Genomic DNA, 20,323 nt, shown 5'->3' with positions numbered 1-20,323 from the left:
CCTACATGTAGCTTACTCTGTAAATATGTGTTTGCATGTTCTCTCCCCTAGTAGGTTGTAAACTCTTTGAAGGCAGGGACTGTCTTTTGTCTCTTTTTGTATCCATAGTGCTTAGCACACTGTCTGGCACATAGTTTCTTCCTTCCTTCCTTCCTTCCTTCCTTTCCCTTCCACCTTAGAATCAATACTACGTATTGGTTCCAAGGCAGAAGAATGAGAGAGCAGTAAGGGCTAGGCAATGGGTGTTAAGTGACTTGCTCAGGGACACACAGCTGGGAAGTGTCTGAGGTAAGATTTGAGCCTGGGACCTTTCATCTCCAGGTCTGGCTTTCAATCCACTGAACTACCCAGCTGCCCCCATAGTTAGTACTTTATAAAATTTTTTGATTAATTAATTGCTTTATCCAAATGTCTCCTTGCTTCTGCTGAATTTAACCTAAACCAGATGGGGGGGGATGGGTTGGGCTGGAAAGGAAAGATATTTTCTTTACCTGAATGACACAGATCTCATTGGGCTCCACCAGCATCTTCCCAAACTCAGTGTAAATGAGAAGCTTCCCTAGCTGTGGAACTAAAGAGAAAGACACATTTAGGATTCCAAGAAGCGAGAGATCCTTCAATCTCTGCAAACACAGAAAACAGAGCTAGGCTTAAGGGTGAACCTCTTTTTGATAAAAGGTGTTAGATTCAGAGCCCTGCAGGCTGACACCCAGTCAAAGAAATGAACTGAACAGCCTTCCAGCAATACTAAGTACATTCTTGGAAATTCTTGGGTACAGTTTATCTTGAAGTTTAGTTATTGGCAGTGGAAGGGTGAGGAAAGAAGGAGAGTGAAGGATAAAGCTGACATTTATTTGTTCCCTACAGTAACCCTATGAAGTAAGTGTTATTATTATACCCATTTTGTAGATGGGGGGAAATGAGGCTCATGGAAGCTAAATGACTTGCATAGTTTATTGTCAAATGGGTAATAAATCTGAGGTAGGATTTGAGCTCAGCTCTTCCTGAGTTCACATACATTACTTTATCCACTGCAGTGGAGATAATTCCCATTTGGGGTAGTCCTGGAGATGTTGTCTTGGATTATGTCTGAACCTGTAAATTCAGGGGACGTCTAATAAGTTTCCTAAGAATTTGATTTGCCACAAACAAGGACAGAGGTTTGGTCTTGCATTGTTCTTTACCGACTCCTCATCTGCCCCAAGCCCATCTCTAATCTGTCCTCCCTTCAATGCTGGGCATTAGAAGGACTCTTTGAACCAGTAGAGAATTCACCAGTATAATTCAGACTTTGGAGTACCTGACACAGGAGTGCTCTAATTCAGAATGGCTTAGGTCCAAATCTAAAGAGGTCAGCTATAGCAAACGTTATGGCAATGACTTGGCTCACAATTCTTCTGCTGGGATTGCTTCCAAGGCTAATCTGATTGGCAGAGGATATCTTTCCTGGAGCAAGTCATCTAGGTTTGAAACTTTAGGGTCATCCTAAACTCCTCTCTCATCCCACTTATGCAATTGGCTTCCAAATCTTGTCATTTCTACCTTCCCTCCATCTCTGGTCTAAGTTCCCTTCTAGCTACTCACACAGCCATCACTCTAGTTCAAGTCTTCATCACCTCTTATCTGGTCTGTTGCAAAAGCCTTCTAACCAGTCTCCCTTCTCCAAGTCTCTCTCCATTCTCCACATAGCTGCCAAAATGATTTTTGCCTAATGTGAAAGCCTGGTCATGTCATCACCTTACTCAGTAAACTCTAGTAGCTCCCTATTCCTCCAGGATCAAATTCTTCTGTTTATCATTTAATGTCCTTCACAAACTGGCCCTTGGCTACCTTTCCAGGCTCCTTATATACACTTCTACCCCATACTCTATGATTCAATAACAATGGCCTACTTACTGTTCCTCACTGATAACATTCCATCTTTAAGTCTTGGTGCTAATTATGCCCCATGCCTAGTGTGTTCTGTCTTCTCACCTTAGGAACTCTGGCTTAGATTTAGTTCAAGTATCACCTTTGGAGGAAGCTTTTCCCCATCTCCAAAGATGCTATAGTATCCTTCCTCTCAAAGGTGACTTCCACTGACTTTGTATATATCTGGTATATACTTAAAGGCAGCTAGTTGGTATGGTAGACAGAGCACTAGGTCTACTCATCTTTATGAGTTCAAATCTAGCCTTGGATATGTACTAGCTGTGTGACCCTAGCCAAGTCGCTTAACTCCATTTGTCTCAGGTTCCTCATCTGTAAAATGAGCTGAAAAAGGAAATGGCAAACCATGCCAATGTCTTTGCAAAGAACAACTCAAATAGTATTGTAAAGAGTCAGATATGACTGAAACAACTGAATTACAAGTATGTACCTAATCATTTACTTGCTCCCCCTCCTCCCCACACACACACACTATAATCTAAGCTCTTTGTAGACAGAGACCATTTTTTATTTCTTTGTATTTCCAGTCCTTGCCAAAAAATAGGTACCTAATAAATATCTATTGATTGGAGAGTTATTTTGTTGGTGAACCTATGGAACACGTGCTGGAATGTGCCAGAGGGGGCTGCTCCCTTCCCCTTCTCCACGTGCACCTGAGGACATTTCTCTCATCACCTGCCCCTTTGCCTAGCAGCCCAATGGGAGCACTTCCTCAATCCCCTGTCTGGAATAAGGTGGGTGTCTGGAGGGTAGGGGGGGCTCACATGTGGTGTAAGGGTTGCAATTTGGGCACTTGGTCTCTAAAAAAGTTCACCATCACTGATCTAGACCATTCATGAAGAACAACCTTCAATTCAAATATGGAAGGGAGAGGATGGCAAATTCTACTCACTGAAAGAAAACCAAGGGGCAACCAGGTAGCACAGTGGATTGAATGCCAGGCCTGAAGTTGGGGGGACCTGGGCTTAAATTTGGTCTCAAATACTTCCTAGCTATGTGACCCTGGGCAAGTCACTTAATCCTGTTTTCCTAGACTTGCTTCCTTTCTGTCCAGGAATTGTTACTAAGACAGAAAGTAAGGGTCTAAAAAAAGAGAAGAAAACCAGAAAGAACTCCAGCACTACCATGAGATCAAAGAGAATTCCACCAGAAGACTTCATTCATGATATATGAATAAAATAAGGTTTGGAATTCTCTAAGACTATTGGTCGGCAGGCAAATCGTTCATAAATTGGGTCTATTGTTACTCACCTTGACTCCTCTAATAAGCCCATAGATGGCAAGATAAGGAGTCTTTGAAACAGATGAACCTACTAATGTGGTAAATTCATAGCATACTATAAAAAAGAGGAAACAAGCTGGTATAGTGGAGATCAGCAATCCTCTTTTTTTTAACCTTTTTATTTGGGAAAGTTCATGTTTGTGGTGTCTATCAAGTCCAAAATAGCTAAAAATAAAGGCATGATACAGCATATTGATCGAAACAGGCTGGAGGAAGAAGTCACGACTTTTGGGCAGGAAAAACAGGGAGTATAATTGGAGAGATCTTTACAAAAATACCAAAACCCTTAGTGTAGTGGTGAAAAGCAATGAATTTGGAAGTCAAAGGATTTGGGTTCAAATTCTGATCCTAGTTCTATGTGACCTTGGTAGTCAGTTAAGATCTTTGAGCCTTGATTTCCCCATTTATAAAATGAAGGGACTGAGCATGATTCCCTAAGGCCCCTTTCTGTTCTAATGCCTAGTTGTTGAAAGAAAACCTTAGAGGTGGCAGCTAGGTGGCACAATCTATAGAGTTCTGGGCCTGAAGTTGGGAGGACCTGGATTCAAATTTGGCCTCAGTCACTTCCTAACTTTGTGGCCCTGGGTAAGTAATTTTATTCCATGTGTCTAACTCTTGTCATTCTGTCTTATAGTTGTTAAAAGGGCAGAAGGCAAGGGTTTAAAAGAAGGAAGGAAGGAAGGAAGGAAGGAAGGAAGGAAAGAAGGAAGGAAGGAAAGAAAGAAAGAAAGAAGGAAGGAAGGAAGGAAACCTTAGAGATCCTGTCTACTAAGAAAAAAAGATTTGTTTTAAATTGTCTAAAAGTCAAATTCAGATGTATATAATCATTCAGGTGATTGCATATATATGTGTGTGTGTATACAAATCATGTATATATTTGTATGTATAAATACACATGCATATATATGCATATAATATGCAGAAATTCCACCCCTTATTGTCCCATCTTTTCCTGGGTAGTGCTCAAGTTAAATTGTACTGTTGTACTCAAGAGTTTATCATATCTTGATTTTTTCCTTCATGACTTCTTATCCATCCATGCATTGCACTGATTTCCTGAGCTAGGTCTCCTGTGAAAGAATGGCAGAGCCCAGAAGGGAAGACACATACATCAAAAGGAAATATAAGATGGATTTGTTGAGAAGCATCAACCATCTTTTCTGGACCATTAATGGACTTCAGGCTTCAGTTGACTAAAAAGATAAACAGTTGGAAAATTTGAGAGTGCAGGAAAGGAGTTATTTATGAAGTACTAGGAAACAGAAACAACAATTTGTGGCTAGAGACCACTAAAGAACAACAGAAAAGGAACTCTTCATTACTCACCAATCAAGAAATCACCATCTGAATTGTAAAAGCATCTGGAAAGAAGGTAGAAAACAGTTTTTGAGAAGTTCAATATCAGCCACATAAAAGCACAATAAGGGGCAATATGGTGCTCCAGAAACCAAAGGAGATTTGGAGTCAGAGATTCTAGGTTCTAGTCTTAGTTCTGCCACCTTGTTGTACCTATGAGATCTTCAACAAATCACTTCCTCTTTTTGGGTCTCAGTTGACTTATCTGTGAAATAGGGGTGGAAGTTTACTAGATGACCTATAAAACCCCTTCTAGTTCTAAAATAACTCTATGACTCTAAATATAGCAAACATGGCATATTAAATAAAAAGCTGCCCTCATTGTCAAGAAGAACTGAATGCAATGCCTGTCTCTGACACAAACTAGTTTTATGACCTCGGGCAAATCATTTATTCTCTTCATGCCATCAGACAACTCCAATACTCTTTTTAAAAAAAAAAACAACAAAAAAAAACCCCTTTACCTTCCACCTTAGAACCAATACTATGCATTAGTTCCAAGACAGAAAAGTGGTAAGGGCTAGGCAATGGGGGTTAAGTGACTTGCCCAGGGTCATACTGCTAGAAGGTATAGGACCTCCCATCTCTAGGCCTGGCTCTCAATCCACTGAGCCACCCAGCTGCCCCCTCCATTAATCTACATTAATAGGAGGAGTTCTTAAATGAGAGTTTCCTACCCTATAAAATCACAGATCGTTTTTTTTTTTCCTCTAGGAAACGCAACTTTAAAGGATAGGACCATATCTTCTGATAAAACAAGCAGAAGAGAAGAAGAACCAGGGTTTTTTTCCAGGCACTAATAATGAGGGAGGGGATAAATCCATAGGATTATCTAAGAGCATTTGCCAATTCTTTACTTACATATGAGCACACTGCTAGCAGTGTAGCTATATTCTCAAAGTAAATCATTTTTATTTCCAAAATGCCTATTTGTTAGAGCCTGAAGGAGAATAAAGTAAGGTTCCTTCAAAAATTCTTTTTTTCATCCCTCCCTCCCTTCCTTCCTTCCTCTTATTGAGAATCACTTTTAATAAGTTAATATCATAAACACTGATCTTAGGGAAGAGGATTTACAATGAGTGCTGACTGCCTGCCTTATAGAATGAGAGGTATAAAGATTATGTAGGGAATTATGGGATAGATAAAATCAATACACCTGTATTCATGCCCAGATTCTGACTATGCACAAAAATGGGACTTATCTGAAGCTTTATCATTTGTAAAATAGAGACAATAAACCCATATGTACTTTTTTTTTTTTAAACCCTTACCTTCCATCTTGGAGTCAATACTGTGTATTGGCTCCAAGGCAGAAGAGTGGCAAGGGTAGGCAATGGGGGTCAAGTAACTTGCCCAGGGTCACACAGCTGGGAAGTGTCTGAGGTCAGTTTTGAACCTAGGACCTCCTGTCTCTAGGCCTGGCTCTCAATCCACTGAGCTACCCAGCCACCCCCCCCCCCCCCCCCCCCAATATGTATTTCTTTCCTCGAGGGTTTTTTTTTTTTTGGAGGAAGATATGTTAAAGCTTAAAACAGTATATAAGAATCAACTATTATCACCTAAGGGGATTTGTAACTGGTTGACAAATTGGGTTATTTAATTGGTCATCCTCAAGGACAAGCATGACACAGTATCCTCATTTGTAAAAAGAATAATTTGCTCTAGATGATCTCTAAGGTCCCTTCTGGGGACAGCTGGTTGGCACAGTGGATAAGAGTGCTGAGCCTGGCATCAAGACGACTTGAGTTCAAATTTGGCCTCAGTCACTTACTAGCTGTGTGACCCCTAGGCAAGTCACTTAACCCTTTTTGCTACAGTCAGTCATGTAACCCACTAAATGATCTGTCCTGATTGGAAATCTTAGTATAAGAACATCCTCTGGTATTGCACAGATGTCAGGGAACTAGAGTTGCTTACCTGTTAACCATAGACGTATTACAGGTGAAAATGTGAATGGCAATCCCATTGTTGGACTTAATATCTCCAGCTCCACACAAGGTATGAAGGCCCTAGGGAACAAAGGCCACCCCCACCAAGAAAGACGGGTTAAAATTCAGGACTCATGGCAAATGTCAAATCATTTGCATTAGGGATTGTCCAACTAGTATGAACTTTGAGACAGGCAAAGGCTGTCAAAAGCTGACTGAAGAATCCAAGATGCCTGATATCCATACTCCTTCTTTAACCTCTAGTTATTATGTCATAGGTAGCTGGGTGATATAGTGGACAGAGCACCCAGCCTGGAGTCAGGAAGACTCATCTTTCGAGTTCAAAACTATCCTGAGATACTTCCTAGCTGTGTGATCTTGGGCAAGTTACTTCATCCAGTTTGCCCCAGTTTCTTCATCTCTAAAATGAACTTGAGAAGGAAATGGCAAATCACTCCATAATCTTCACCAAGAAAATCCTAAATAGGTCATGAAGAGTAGGACAAAACAGAGAAATGACTGAACACACGCTATTATGTCATATTCTTTTAGAAAAAGATTGGCAGCTAGGTGGCACAACAGATAGAGTTGGAAGGACGTTGGTTCAAATCTGGCCTCAGACACTTCGTAGCTATGTGATCCTGAACAAGCCATTTAATCTCATTTGCTTTCTGTGTTAGGAGTTGTAACTAAGACAGATTTTAAAAAAAGATGACTAGGAATAGTGACACATAATCTGAGGAATAAGATATCCTCAGCAGTTGGGACCTTGTGATATTACTCAAACTTCATTTTACTCCATTGTCAGGTTCCTATTTGTAAATAGATTAAATCCTGAGACAGGGCTCTTATGTATGAAGTATCTATACTACTGCCAAGGAAAGCAGCATGGAGGGTTGATTCCTATAGCAAGGCTCTACAGTGGGAAGCCCTGGGGAACTGAGATGGGGATGGACTGATGTAGAAAACTCCCCATCCCTGCAAGTATTGAATCAGAGACTGAATGAATTGCTATAGAATGGAATGCTGTAGAAGGAATTCCAGAAGTGGGTGAATATTGAATTTGATGATCCTTAAATTTCCCTGAAATAATTAATTCATGGAAAAGCCTTTCATAAACCTTAAAGCACCATATAAATCTAAGTTCTCATTGTGGTAATGGTCAGTCCAACTTCAGTGTTCTATAACTTTCTCCTTGTGATCCTAGGTAGGTAATTTCAGGTCTCCAGACCTCCTTTCCCTCTTTTGCATAAGGAGGGGTTGGACTAAATGATTCCCTAATCCCTATGAGGGATCATGGGATCACAAGATTTAGAGCTAAAAGGGATGTTGAGATGATCTAGTTCAATGCCCTTATTAGTCATAAGGAAAATGGAATAATATAAGTAATATAAACGTGAATTGATAAGTGTTAGTGGCAAGCAAAGGATGAATGTGTGACTTTCTTTCAAAAAAGATGTATATTTTAACAGTTACCATCAGCTAAAGGTGAATACATAACACAGCGGCAGGCATGTGAGGGCCATATTTGGGTCAGAGGGATGCTTTTGATGATTCTCTATTCCACCAAAAATGTGACTGCCTTCATGTCAGGCTAAACTTACTTGGCACCCAACCTGCCAATGGTTGAATTTTCATTTACTGAAGGAATCTTCCCCAACAGAATGTAAATTCCTTAAGGGTACAGACTATTTATTATTTTTTTTGTCTTTACATTGTCAACCCACACCTCCTACCCCTTGGAATATGGTAGATAATTAATAAATATTTGTTGGATGAATGAATGTATGAATGAATGAATGAACCAGAGCAAGAGCAGAGGAGGGCAGGAATAGGGACTTACATTCACAAAGTCCATTTTTTTCTGGGATGCTTTTGGAATCTCAAATGGCTTCCACCTAAACTGGAAAAAAAAAGCACAGGCAAGAGAATTATTTCACTAAGGTGAGTTAAATGTTTTTAATAAATGGTGTCTACACCAAGGAAGATGAAGCATGGAACTCTGACTGCTGATGATTCGGTTATTTTGAAACTGATCATTATTAGTCACTTTATTTCAGAGGCACTAACACAATTCCAAAAAAAAAAAGGGAAAACAAGCCACCCATTTTTCGAATGACTTGTGTGGTAGCTAGTGGCTTCTGTTCCTCCAAGTGGCAGAATGTGTCTCTTGGTTCCCTTGCTTTCCCCTTCAGATGCTGGTGCTTTTCTTTTTGACATTCTGCTCAGGCAGATCAGGGAGTTTCAACTGATTCTATTTTTTATGCTATTTATAATCAGCTCCCCTTCCTGGCACACTAACTGCTCTGTGTGGGCTCCCAACACTGCAGTGGCTGCCTGGGGCTGCTTTTGCTTTCAGCCCTCATAGTTCTGAATTATGACTTCAAAGGAGTAAAAAAGCATTAAGTCTGGGTGACTGGGGGCAAGCCAGTGGCCCTCTCTGAGGCTCAGTCATATTTGTAAAATGAAGAGGTTGGACTAAGAGATCTCTAAGGGCCCTTCCAGTTCTGACATCCTTGTGATTCTGCAAATTGATAGAAGGTTTTATAAGTTACAGAACCTGTCGTTCAGTTCCTTCTCCAAGCTTAGGATTTGTCCCTTAGGCTACCTGGCAGTTTCATTTGAGTCATGACAATATTTGATTTGTTAATTAGGCAATATTTAACTTATTAATTAGACAATTGAAAGAATCAGAAGATGTCAGCAGGCTAGGGGCCCTGCCAGATGGGCCAGCCAGCCCAACAGCCCAGGGCTTCATGATTTATTAATCAGCTCCGCATTTGGTTTAACAGAGCAAGGTGATAGCTGTCAGAGGTCGATAAACACCAAGGTCTCTGAGCCCATCTGCTTCTAGAGTGACCCTTCTGCCTCAGCTCCCCTTGTACAACAGCTCAGATTGGCCTGGCGGCCAGAATCTCTGCTCAGAGTGTCTCCATTAGTCCTGAACAGCGGGTGGTGCTCATGCCCTGTCACTTCATGCTACGTAAAGTGAGTCAAAAAGGTGGAGAGAATATGGTTGGTAATTAGTCTACCACCTACCCACAGTCATGTGGTAGTCCTGATTTTTTCAAACAAAAAAGAAGGTTATCATAATTGGGAAATAATTAAATGAAGAATTTAAATTAAACAGTTGTTGAATTCCTCATCCCCTCTACTCCTGGCTTTTAGTGCTTGCCCTACCCAAAACTATATTTTTTATTTTTAATGCATACATATGTTTACATGCTTTGAAAGAATGTAAACTTCTTGAGAGTATGGGATTATTTTTTTTATCTCCATGTTTCTAGTACTTCTCACATTGTATGGTTTATATGGTGCAATTAATACATACGTGATGATAGCTTGCTTGGGAATGATATAGATCAAACATGTATTTTTAAATGTATTTCAAGGATACATAATTTCATTGGTGTAGATATTCTTCCCCACACAAATAGTAACTAGCCTTCTCTCTCTTTCCTTTCTCCCCACTCCATACCTCAGGAGAAAGTTTGTGAGTTACAGGACTAAAAAAAATCATCACCCAGTGACCAACTAGGAGAAGTCATGAGTCTCTCTCTAGTTAGCTAGGATGAGCCTTGATTAGCAGGCATGAAGGCTTTCAATGGGCTCAGATTTGAAGACTTTCCCTTTGGAGGGATCTGTCATAACTCACTCTCTTTTGTCATAGCCTTTGAAAATTTGTACTCCATGATAAAGTTTAGGAATAAGACTTTGGTAAAGTTTTTTTTCTTTTTTAAATCAAAGGAAATGATGACAGCTCAAATCTCACCTTCTGAAGGAAATCTTTCCTATCTTCCCCTATGGCTAGTTCTTTCCCTTTGAGATTACTTTCCATCTACTCTTTTTTACATAGTTGTTTGTTGTCTCTCTGATTAGACCGTGAGCTCCTTGAGGGTAAGGAACAATTTTTTTTTTTTGCTTTGCTTTGTATATCTAGCACTCAGCATGGTGCCTGGAACATAATAAGCATTTAAGATTTTAACTCCTCCCCCCCCCCCAAAGAAGGGACAGACTTGGGATTTCAATCAAATGTCCTCTGACTTTAGATCAGAGGATCAATAGTAGTTCCACTATACCATATTTTGTGATTGTTCAATTGTGTCCAACTCTATGTGACCCTATTTAGGGTTTTCTTGGGGAAGATACTAGACTATTTTGCCATTTCCTTCTCCATCCCATTTTATAGCTAAGGAAACTAAGGCATACAATGTTAACTGATTTGCCAAGGGTCACACAGCTAATAAGTATCTGAGACCAGATTTGAATCCAAGAAGATGAGTTTTCCTGACTCCTGGCCCAGTACTCAATTTACTGCGTCACCTAGCTCCCTAGGGAAGGCGAATAAATACAACAGATATATAGATAAGGGTTTCTAGCTTACAATATAATAGCCTTATTTCTAAGAGGGCAGCTTTCAGGCAAGGGAAAAAGACTTTAAGGAAAAAAAGGGAATAGCTTGTGAGGAAGTAAATGCACTCTTAAATTGGGACTACTTCCCAAACAATACTTTGTGATCCTCTGTCACTGAAGGCATTTCCTCCAAGAGAGAGATTTTCAGGAAGGAGAGTGCAAGTGGGGGTTATATGACCTTCCCCAATCAGACAAAGCAGAATTGGCCAAATAGAAAAAGACATACAAAAATGGACTGAAGAGAAGAACTTCCTAGAAGGTAGAATTGACAAAATGGAAAAAGAGGTACACCAAGTCACTGAGAAAAAAGAACTCTTTACAAAGTAATATTGGCCAAATAGAAAAGAAGGTATAAAAGCTCACTCAAGAAAATCATGTCTTAAAAATTCAAATTGGGCAAATGGAAGTTAATGACTCCATGAGATATCAAGAAATAATTAAAGTCAAAAGAATGAAAAAATAGAAGAAAATACAAAATATCTAATTGGAAAAATAGTGGAAAAATGTGGAAAATAAATCCAGGAGAGATCATTTAAAAATTATTGGACTACTTGACAGTTATGATTTTTTTTAAAGAGCTTGGACATTATCAAGAAATTATCAAGGAAAACTGCCCTAATATTCTGTAACCAGAGGGTAAAATAGAAATTCAAAAATCCACTGATCACCTCCATAAAGAGATTCCAAAAGGATAATTCCTAGTAATATTATGGCCACATTCCAGAACTCTCAAGGAGAAAATATTGCAAGCAGCCAAAAAGAAACAATTAAAATATTATGGAACCACAGTCAGAATAAGACAAGATTTAGCAGCTTCTATGTTAAAGGAAAGGAGGGCTTAGAATATGATATTCCAGAGGGCAAAGGAGCTAGGACTTCAACTAATTACACAGCAAAACTGAGCATAATCCTTCGGGAAAAACAAAATGGTTATTTAATGAAATGGAGGACTTTCAAATGTGATGAAAGGACCAGAGCTGAATAGAAAATTTGATTGTCAAATACAAGACTCAAGAGAAGAATTAAAAGGTAAACATGAAAGAGAAATCAAAAGTCATTTAATAAGGTTAAGGAAAGGGCACTTCAGCTGAGGTGGCTCAGTGGATTGAGAGCCGGGCTAGAGATGGGGTTCAAATCCTGGGTTCAAATCTGACCTTGGACACTTTCTAGCTATGGAACCCTGGGCAAGTCACTGAACTCCCATTGCCTAGACCTTACAACTTTTCTGCCTTGGAACTATAATAAAGAAATAAAGGGGCTAAGAAGGCTTATAATTGAAGGGACTGGGTGGTACCAGCTGAGTCTTCTAGGCGGGGAGACTATAACTTCAGTATAGGTTGATTTGGGTCAGCCAGGGTTGTGTGAGCCTGGGCTGAGATATTTCAGTCAGTCTCCCTGTTGTCTCTAAGCTCCCTTGAGATAAGGAGTGAGATGCCCCTCCCTCCTGGTGAGAAATTGAAAGCCAACAGGAAGTGAACTTGGTTCACTTCCTGAGCAAGATGGATGCCTGGTTTAGCCCCTCAGGAAACAAGGAAAGACTATCCTTCCCTCTTCAGCCCTGGCCCTAGTTGATGGTATAAATGAATCGACTGAAGCTCTTTGAATAAAGGCCAAGGGGATTATTAAATATAGGGGTAAGCTGAGGGAAGAGGGTTAAGGTCTGGGAAACTGTCACTAAAGAGTGAAAGCCAGTGCTGGCAGAGGGTCTAAGAAGGTAGGGTCAGGTTGAGGGGACCAGACCCTCAGCCAGGGATAAAATCCGCTGCTCTGATGTAGAGTGGTCTAGCAAGTTAACAAATGAGGGTAATGGCTTGGTTTAGGGGTGTCCTAAGCAGGCAGGCAGCCTAAGTAAACTAATTTCCCACATTCTCCTCCCACCAAGGTCCCTCCTCCCAGGCCCCAAGGGGAGACCCAGGGGGATAGCAGGATGTCTGGGTCAGGTCAAGGAAATCCAAACTCTGAGGATGGTACTCCAGGGATATTTATAGAGCCAGCTCCAATGGTTTTGCCATGAGACCAGGGACTGGCTGGGTCAACATTCCGTTTTCCTAACTGCCAGGATTGCTTCAGGTGATTTTGTAAATGCAAGAGATTCTTGCAGCAATCCTGCATTACGGAATCAATATACAGTATTGAATCTAAGAGGGAAGGAAAGGATTTTTTAAAAAAAGTTAAACTGTGTTCATCTTTACATGGGGACATGATTCTTGTAACTCCAAAGAACTTTTTCATTATTAGGACAGTTAGGAGCATACATAGAGAGGACAAAGGTGTGACTTGAATGTGACTGGATGATATAAAAAAGTAAAATTAAGGCATAAGAAAGGGGAATGCATTGGGAAGAGGGGGAAGAGAAAAAAAGAATGCATGAAAGAGCTTTTAGAGTGGAGGGGAAGGTAGAGGATGTGGGGAGGGGAATACATGAACCTTACTCTCATCAGAATTGGCCTAATGAGGAAATAATATACACAATAATTAATGGAGAATTTGGGAAAGGTGGTGGTCAGAAACTAAATAAAAGGAAATAAGAGGGAAAGTAATAGAAATCATAGTGATGTAAATTTTTAAAATAAATTCTCTCTAATAAAGGTTTCATTTCTCAAATACATAGAGAAATGAGTCAAATATATAAGAATATAAGCCATTCCCCAAATGATTAATGGTCAAAGGATATGAATAGGCAATTCTCAAAGGAATTTATGATCTCTTTAGTATTGCAAAAAAAAGTTCCAAATCACTATTAGAGAAATGCAAATTAACCCCACACTTATCAGATTTGCTATTATGACAGAAAAGAAAAATGACAAAACTTGGAAAGGATGAGGGAAACTGAGATAAGAATGCACTGTTGGAAAAGTTGTGAACTGATTCAATCATTCTAGAGAGCAATTTGGACCTATGCTCAAAGGGATATAAAACAGTACATATCCTTTGACCCAACAACACTATTACTAGGTTTGAATCTCAGAGAGATAAAAAGCAAAAAGGAGAAGGAGCTGTATGTACAAAAATGTTAAAACTAGCTCTTTTTGTGGGGGTAAAGAAATGGAAAGTGAAGGGAAACCAATCAATTGGGGAATGGCTGAGTAAATTATAGTACATGGTTGTAACTATTATGCTATAAGAAATGATGAACAGGAGAAGCTTAGAAAAAGCTAGAAAGAATTATAGGAACTGAAGCACAGTGAAATAAGCAGAACAAGGAGGACATTATACACAGTAACTGTACAATGAACAACTGTGAATAGCTTAGCTATTTTCAGCATTACAATGATACAAACTATCCCAAAGGGCTCATGATAAAAAATGCCATCTGCTTCCAGAGAAAAAGAACTGAAAGAGTCTGAATTGAGACCAAAGTAAACTTTTTTCACTTTCTTTCTTAATTTTTTTGTTCAAGTTTCCTTCCAAAAAGGATTAATATAAAAATATTTTACATGATTGTAGATGTAAAATCTATATGAGATTGCTTGCCATCTCAGCAGGGGTGAGAGGGACAAGGGAAGGATAGAGAGAATTTGAGACTCAATATTCTTTGAAAAATGTTGGAAACTTTTCTACATGTAAATGGGGGAAAGTAAATTAAGTTTAAAACAAGAATGTTAAAAAGAAAAAAAAAGTTAAGAGATCAGTGAAAGATTACAGATAGATAATTACATTGTTGGACTGGAACTCCACATGTGAGGGATAGGGGTTGGAGGAAGGAGTGAAAAAGAATAAGCACTCATTAAGCTCCTACTATGTAAAAAGCTTTTGTGCTGAGTTTTGCCACTATTACCTCAAATGATCTTCATAGCAACCTTCCCATTTTATGATTGAGGAATTGAGACAAATAATCTACACAGTATCTGAGGCTGGATTTGAACTCAGGAAGATGATTCTTTCTGACTTCAAGCCTAGCATCCTATCCACTGAACCACCTAGCTGGTATTATGGATAGAGAATGAAGTCTGGAAAGAGCACCTGAGTTTAAAACTAAGTTCTCTTATCTATGAGACCATGAACAAGTTACTACTCCAGCCTTCAATTTACTCATCTGTTAAAAAAATAAACAGATTTAACAAGATGGTATCTAGCATTTCTTTAAGTTTGAAACCCTTTTACTAAGGAATATGAAAAGAAATAATGTTTTATTCATTACTTCTGGTGTATTGAGTGTATCCTTTATGAAAGATTTACCAAGAAACATAGACAATAGTTTCATGGGATCCCAGAGCACAGAAGAGTTGTCATTCATTGCTGCTAGGAGCAGTCAGGTTGATAGAGTTCAACTTGGAGTCAAAACACCCTAAGTTTGAATCCAGCCTCAGACAACCACTACCTGTGTGGCCCTGGACAAGTCACTTAATCTTCCCTAGCCTCAATTTCTTCAACTATAAAACGGCAGGCAACTGGGCAGTACGGAGGCTAGAATATTGGAGTTGAATCCAAGAAAACCTCAATTTGAACTGAGTCTCAGGTACTATCTCCAGACTGAACATGAACTCACCCACAAGTCTTCCTTCCTAGCTTTGTAAAAGCTAGTTCTCCATACACTTCACCACACTGCCTCCTTTAAAAGGTGAGGAACAGATAAGAACAGAAAAGCTACTTTAAGTTTTCAGATGGGAATGGATGTCTCAGACACAAGAATAATTTCTTCAAACCTACTTGACTGGGGCTGAGGGACATATTTCAGTGTCATTGAAAGGTGGGAGAGAAAAATTGGAAAATGAACAGAAACCACTGGAGTTTCATTATTGAAGCATGAATCATAAAAAGAATATCAACATACCAAGAGGGTATCAATGAAGAGACAAGAGAATCATATTAACAAAAACATTGGATGTATTTAGCAGGGCAAAGAATTCATAATTATGCGTGAGGCTGGGTCACCGAGAGAAGATTACAAAACTATTACTTTTGAGCAGCAATCCTTAATAAAAGCGGATCTCACAGAATGATTGTCACATGTTTGTGACTGTGAGTACTAGAGAACAGGAAAAATCTTGGAGCAGAAATTCACTTGGTAGCTGATAACATATGTAAGTTAACCAAAAAAAAATGGAAAAATAGCAGAAATGAGAAGTAAAAAGGCCTTGGAGAAGGTCTATGGAAATGGCCTTCCCTCCTCTCCCTACAGATCGGGTCCTTTGGGACATGACTGACATGTTGAATCCTTTTTTTGGACTGCTCTTCTTCTATTTTTTAAAAATCTTTTGAACAACGGATAGCTCACTGAGTGAGAGAAGAGGGAAAAGGATATATTTAGAAATGAAGGTGAGATTAAAAACAAAAAACGTCAATATGGAAAATTTTTTTTCAAGAAAAAATATAAAAAACAATATTAGATCAAAGGGAATGGACCAATGGGTGTGACCCAAAGCAGCTTTCAGAGCCACTAGGAGCATATAGCAGGCCTATGCTTACTAGTTGTGTGAACTTGGAGAAGTCACTTAACCTCGTTTACCTCAGTTTACTCATTTGTAAAATGGGAATAATAGTAGCACCCACCTACTAGGGTTGTTGTGAGAAGCAAATGATATTATAATTATAAAGCTCTTAATAGTGCCTGACATATAGTAAGTGCGATATAAATGCTAGTGATTGTGATCATTGTTATTATACTTGGGAGCAAAGATTAAAGAGAACTCATCTCTTAGTCACCCAATAGAAGATAATAGTTTACAAATTAGAGGAGGCTGAGGAAAGACTCCACCTGCCACGGAAAAAAAGGAAATTAAGAGCTCCTACTTATAGAAATAATGTAACACACGAGAGCAACCACAAAGAGTCAGACACAACTAGAAAATAATTCAACAACAAAAACAAAACATGGAGGCAGAGGCGTGTTGTGGCTAGAGAGCTAGCTTCTAGACCAATAAGACCTGAACTTTTTGCCTTTGACATAGACTACACTGAGCAAATCACTCAGTGCTCAGTGCAACCCTCTTAGCTTACAATGCAGCAAAAGGGCCAATTTGCAATGTAGAGGGAATTGTTTGGGTCAATTACTTTTCCTTTCCTTTCCTTTCCTTTCCTTTCCTTTCCTTTCCTTTCCTTTCCTTTCCTTTCCTAAAACTCCCTTATCTTCTGTCTTGGAATTGATATAAATAATGGCTCCAAGACAGAAGAGTGGTAAGGGCTAGGCAAATGGAGTTAAGTGACTTGCCCAGGGTCACACAGCTAGGACACTTCTGAGGCCAAATTTGAACCCAGGACCTCCCATCTCCAAGCTTGGTTTTCTATGCACTGAGCCATCTAACTACCTTGGTCAGTTACTTTAGAAGTCCAGTGCTGGTTCCCTCTATACATCCTGTACTTTAATTAGCATGACTGAGTTACCTGGTTAGGGTCTGGCTCTACTTCATCCCAGTTATGAGTGAGATGACCTTGGTCCATGGATTCAAAAGGCTTGTGAGAAACAGAAGGTAGAATTCGGTACAGCCAGCTAGAAGAGAAAAGAGAAAGGGAAAGATTTAGAGAATTTCATGAATGATGCAGCGCTCTGTCCAAAAGTACATGCAACCTATCTGGGTGAGTACACATGTGAGAAGCAACAATCAGATTTCTTGTGATCATTTATGGCTTCATGGTGGTCACCGACTTTCCCTACCTTTCTCTTTGCCTCCTCCCCTTGTCAAATGCTGCAAAGTGTTTGGTGTACTAATTAGATTAGTGAAATAGTTGATTTATGAGTTGGCATGGCAACTGATGACAGGACAGGGAGTGAAGAATTATGTCATACTTTAACTTTACCATTGCCTCAGTTTTCTCATCTGTAAAATGAACATATTAATTCACACAGTTCCTTCCAGCTGTAAATCCTATGATTTTGTGATATCATTTTTGTTGTTCAGTCATTTCAGCTGTGTCTGACTTCTCCTGATCTGCTTTGGGATTTTCTTGGCAAAAATAGATTTCCTTCTCTGGCTCATTTTACAGATGAGGAAACTGAGGCAAACAGAGTTAAGTGACTTACCTTGGATAACACAGCTATTGTCTGAAGCCAGATTTGATTTCAGGAAGATGAATCTTCCTAACGTAAGTTTAGCACTCTATCCACTGTGCCACCTAGCTTCTGTGATATCATTGAGAAAGCCTATTAAAAATCTGTTTTAGTTCAAATATTAAGAAATAAATATTACTCTAGTCTAGAACTCTTCTCTCAAGTTTAATCCCTTTCTTTTAGGAAAATATATAAACAGATCAAGTGAATTAAGGGAGATAACCAAACAGAGCTAGAAACACTTCCTCATTCTAGAATGGTCCCCAGCACATACTAGGCACTTAATATGGGTTTGGCAACTTGGCTAGTAAATATCTTTGTCTTTCCCTTTCCTTTAAACAGAATAGAATTGTGATCCAGCTAAGGACAGTGACCTTTCCCTTTTCTTAAGGGTATTAAGGTATTGATCAGAGCAAAGAGGTCCCTTTAATTACTTCAGGAGAGTCCTTGAGATGAGGAGTCAGGGGCATGAGTGGTTTTTCTCCAAGTGCAGTTTTGAAAAGATTAAATGATGATTATTCTACTAGCTGGGTTAGAATGTTAACCCCGAACTCTGTTTTATCATATTGTGACATTTTCCTCATTCAAGATTTCTATAAATGCTATTTCAAAATGTTTCGATGTGTCTGAGGCTATGCAGGAAGAACTCTGACAATCTGGACATTTCTCTACAAGCAGAACAATGCTTGAATTTAGAATAATGTTAAACTAATTTTTAAAATGTCTCTGGCAGATTTGTACCTGAAATGCAGATTACAGTATTTTTTTTTTTTTACACCATGATCCTTCCCAACTAAAACTATAATTGGAATTTGGGGAAGGGAGAGTCCTTTCTGGTGACAGCATATCAAAGTTCTGATAAAAGTCACAAAAAAAAAATTAGGGATTGAACTCCTTATATTCTTGAACTAAATAACAATAATGAGAACTAGGGGTAGCTAGGTGGCTCAGTAAATAGAGAGCTGGACCTAGAGACAGGAGGTCCTGGGTTCAAATATGACATCAGACACTTTCTAGCTATGTGACCCTGGGCAAGTCACTTAATCCCCATTGCCCAGCCCTCACTGCTCTTTCTGCCTTGGGATTAATACATAGTATTGATTCTAAGACAGATGGCAAGGATTGGGGGGAAAAACCCCAATAATAAGAACTGGAATTTACATAGTGCTTTATAGTTGCAAAAACACTTTCTGAACATGACCTGATGTAATTAATCTTCACCATGACCTTGTAAGGTAGGTTTTACTAGGTTTTATGGCTCCATTTTAAAGATGAGAAACCTGATACTTAGCTTAAAAGTGACTCATTTAATACCTAGAAAGGTTTGGAAAGTGCTTTACAAATATTATTTTATTTTATCCTCAGAACAAAGTGCTTTACAAATGGTATCTAACAATACCCTAAGGAGGTAGGTGCTATTATTATCCCATTTTACTGACGAGGAAACTGGAGCAGAGGTTGTCTTACTGTTACTACCAATCACAATAATAATAGTCACCATCATCATTATCATCATCATCATTCTTACAGCTAGCAAATATCTGGGGCCAGATTGGGACTCTAGTCTTCTTGACTCCAGGTCCATCCATTATACCACCTAGCTCACTTTTCCATGGACACATAGAGGGAAAAACAAATGATGATCCTTGCTGGTAGGGCAGTGAAAATATGGTGGAACATGTATGGTCTCTGAGGGAAGGTTCTGTTTTGTTCTCTTTTGTCTGTGTGGCTATTGCCTCTAAGTACCTCTTAAAGGCCATTGAGTCATTGATTGATTGATTGGACTTGGATTCAGAGACTTAGGTTCTAGTCTCAGCTCACCACTAATTAACTATGTAGTTTGAGCAAATCTCTTTTTCTTCCTGGACCTCTGTTCTATGGTTTAGACTGTGTGATCAAGGTCCTTTCCAACTTAGACTTTATGATACTCATTGATTACTTCTAGAAAGGCCAGGACAATTATAATTTTAAGGTAATTGGAGACCCTGGACCACAAACAATAGACTGCCTTCCCTTCTTTTCTTTTTCTTTTCCACTGTTCTTCATTTTTATTTGTCTTGTATTATATTGTAGTTATTTCCATTTTTTGCCAGACAGTTTTGTTCATTTGTCTGTTTTTAAGCATTTGGGAGGGAGTTTTGCTTGCCATCTCCTCTCCTAGTCCTCTGCACTCACCCATCCCATTCTGTGTCCTCTGACTTTAAGTGAGAGAGAGAGGAGCTTTTAGTTTTGTTTCTTTTTTCTCCTTTGCAGTAGAACTTGTTGTTTTCCATCTTGGTAGGACTAAAAGATAGACAAAATGCATGATGATTTTTGATAAATTCACCTCCTATGATAGTTCTTTTGTGCAGATCCCAAAGTAGCCTGAAAGAAGTCATGAGCAAATCTCTGTCTGCTTTCTTATCTAATGAAGTACTAGGATCTTTC

The 20,323-nt window shown here is 39.1% G+C and overlaps 1 protein-coding gene across 1 annotated transcript in view; it reads right to left on the bottom strand.

Annotated features, from left to right (window-relative positions):
* HGD (homogentisate 1,2-dioxygenase) overlaps positions 1-20,323 on the bottom strand; it is an 85,694-nt gene that overhangs the window by 35,184 nt on the left and 30,187 nt on the right. Inside the window, exons 4-8 of the mRNA XM_044670071.1 lie at positions 17,233-17,338; positions 8,339-8,398; positions 6,485-6,576; positions 4,538-4,572; positions 492-571 (exon numbers count right to left, since the gene is read on the bottom strand). Coding sequence (XP_044526006.1) covers positions 492-571; positions 4,538-4,572; positions 6,485-6,576; positions 8,339-8,398; positions 17,233-17,338 — 373 coding nt within the window. The remainder of the gene's footprint in view (positions 1-491; positions 572-4,537; positions 4,573-6,484; positions 6,577-8,338; positions 8,399-17,232; positions 17,339-20,323) is intronic.

This window comes from Gracilinanus agilis, chromosome 3, assembly GCF_016433145.1.
Source record: "Gracilinanus agilis isolate LMUSP501 chromosome 3, AgileGrace, whole genome shotgun sequence".
NCBI lineage: Eukaryota > Metazoa > Chordata > Mammalia > Didelphimorphia > Didelphidae > Gracilinanus > Gracilinanus agilis.
Note: the sequence above shows the minus strand (reverse complement) of the source record. Positions and strands in the feature narration are given on the sequence as shown.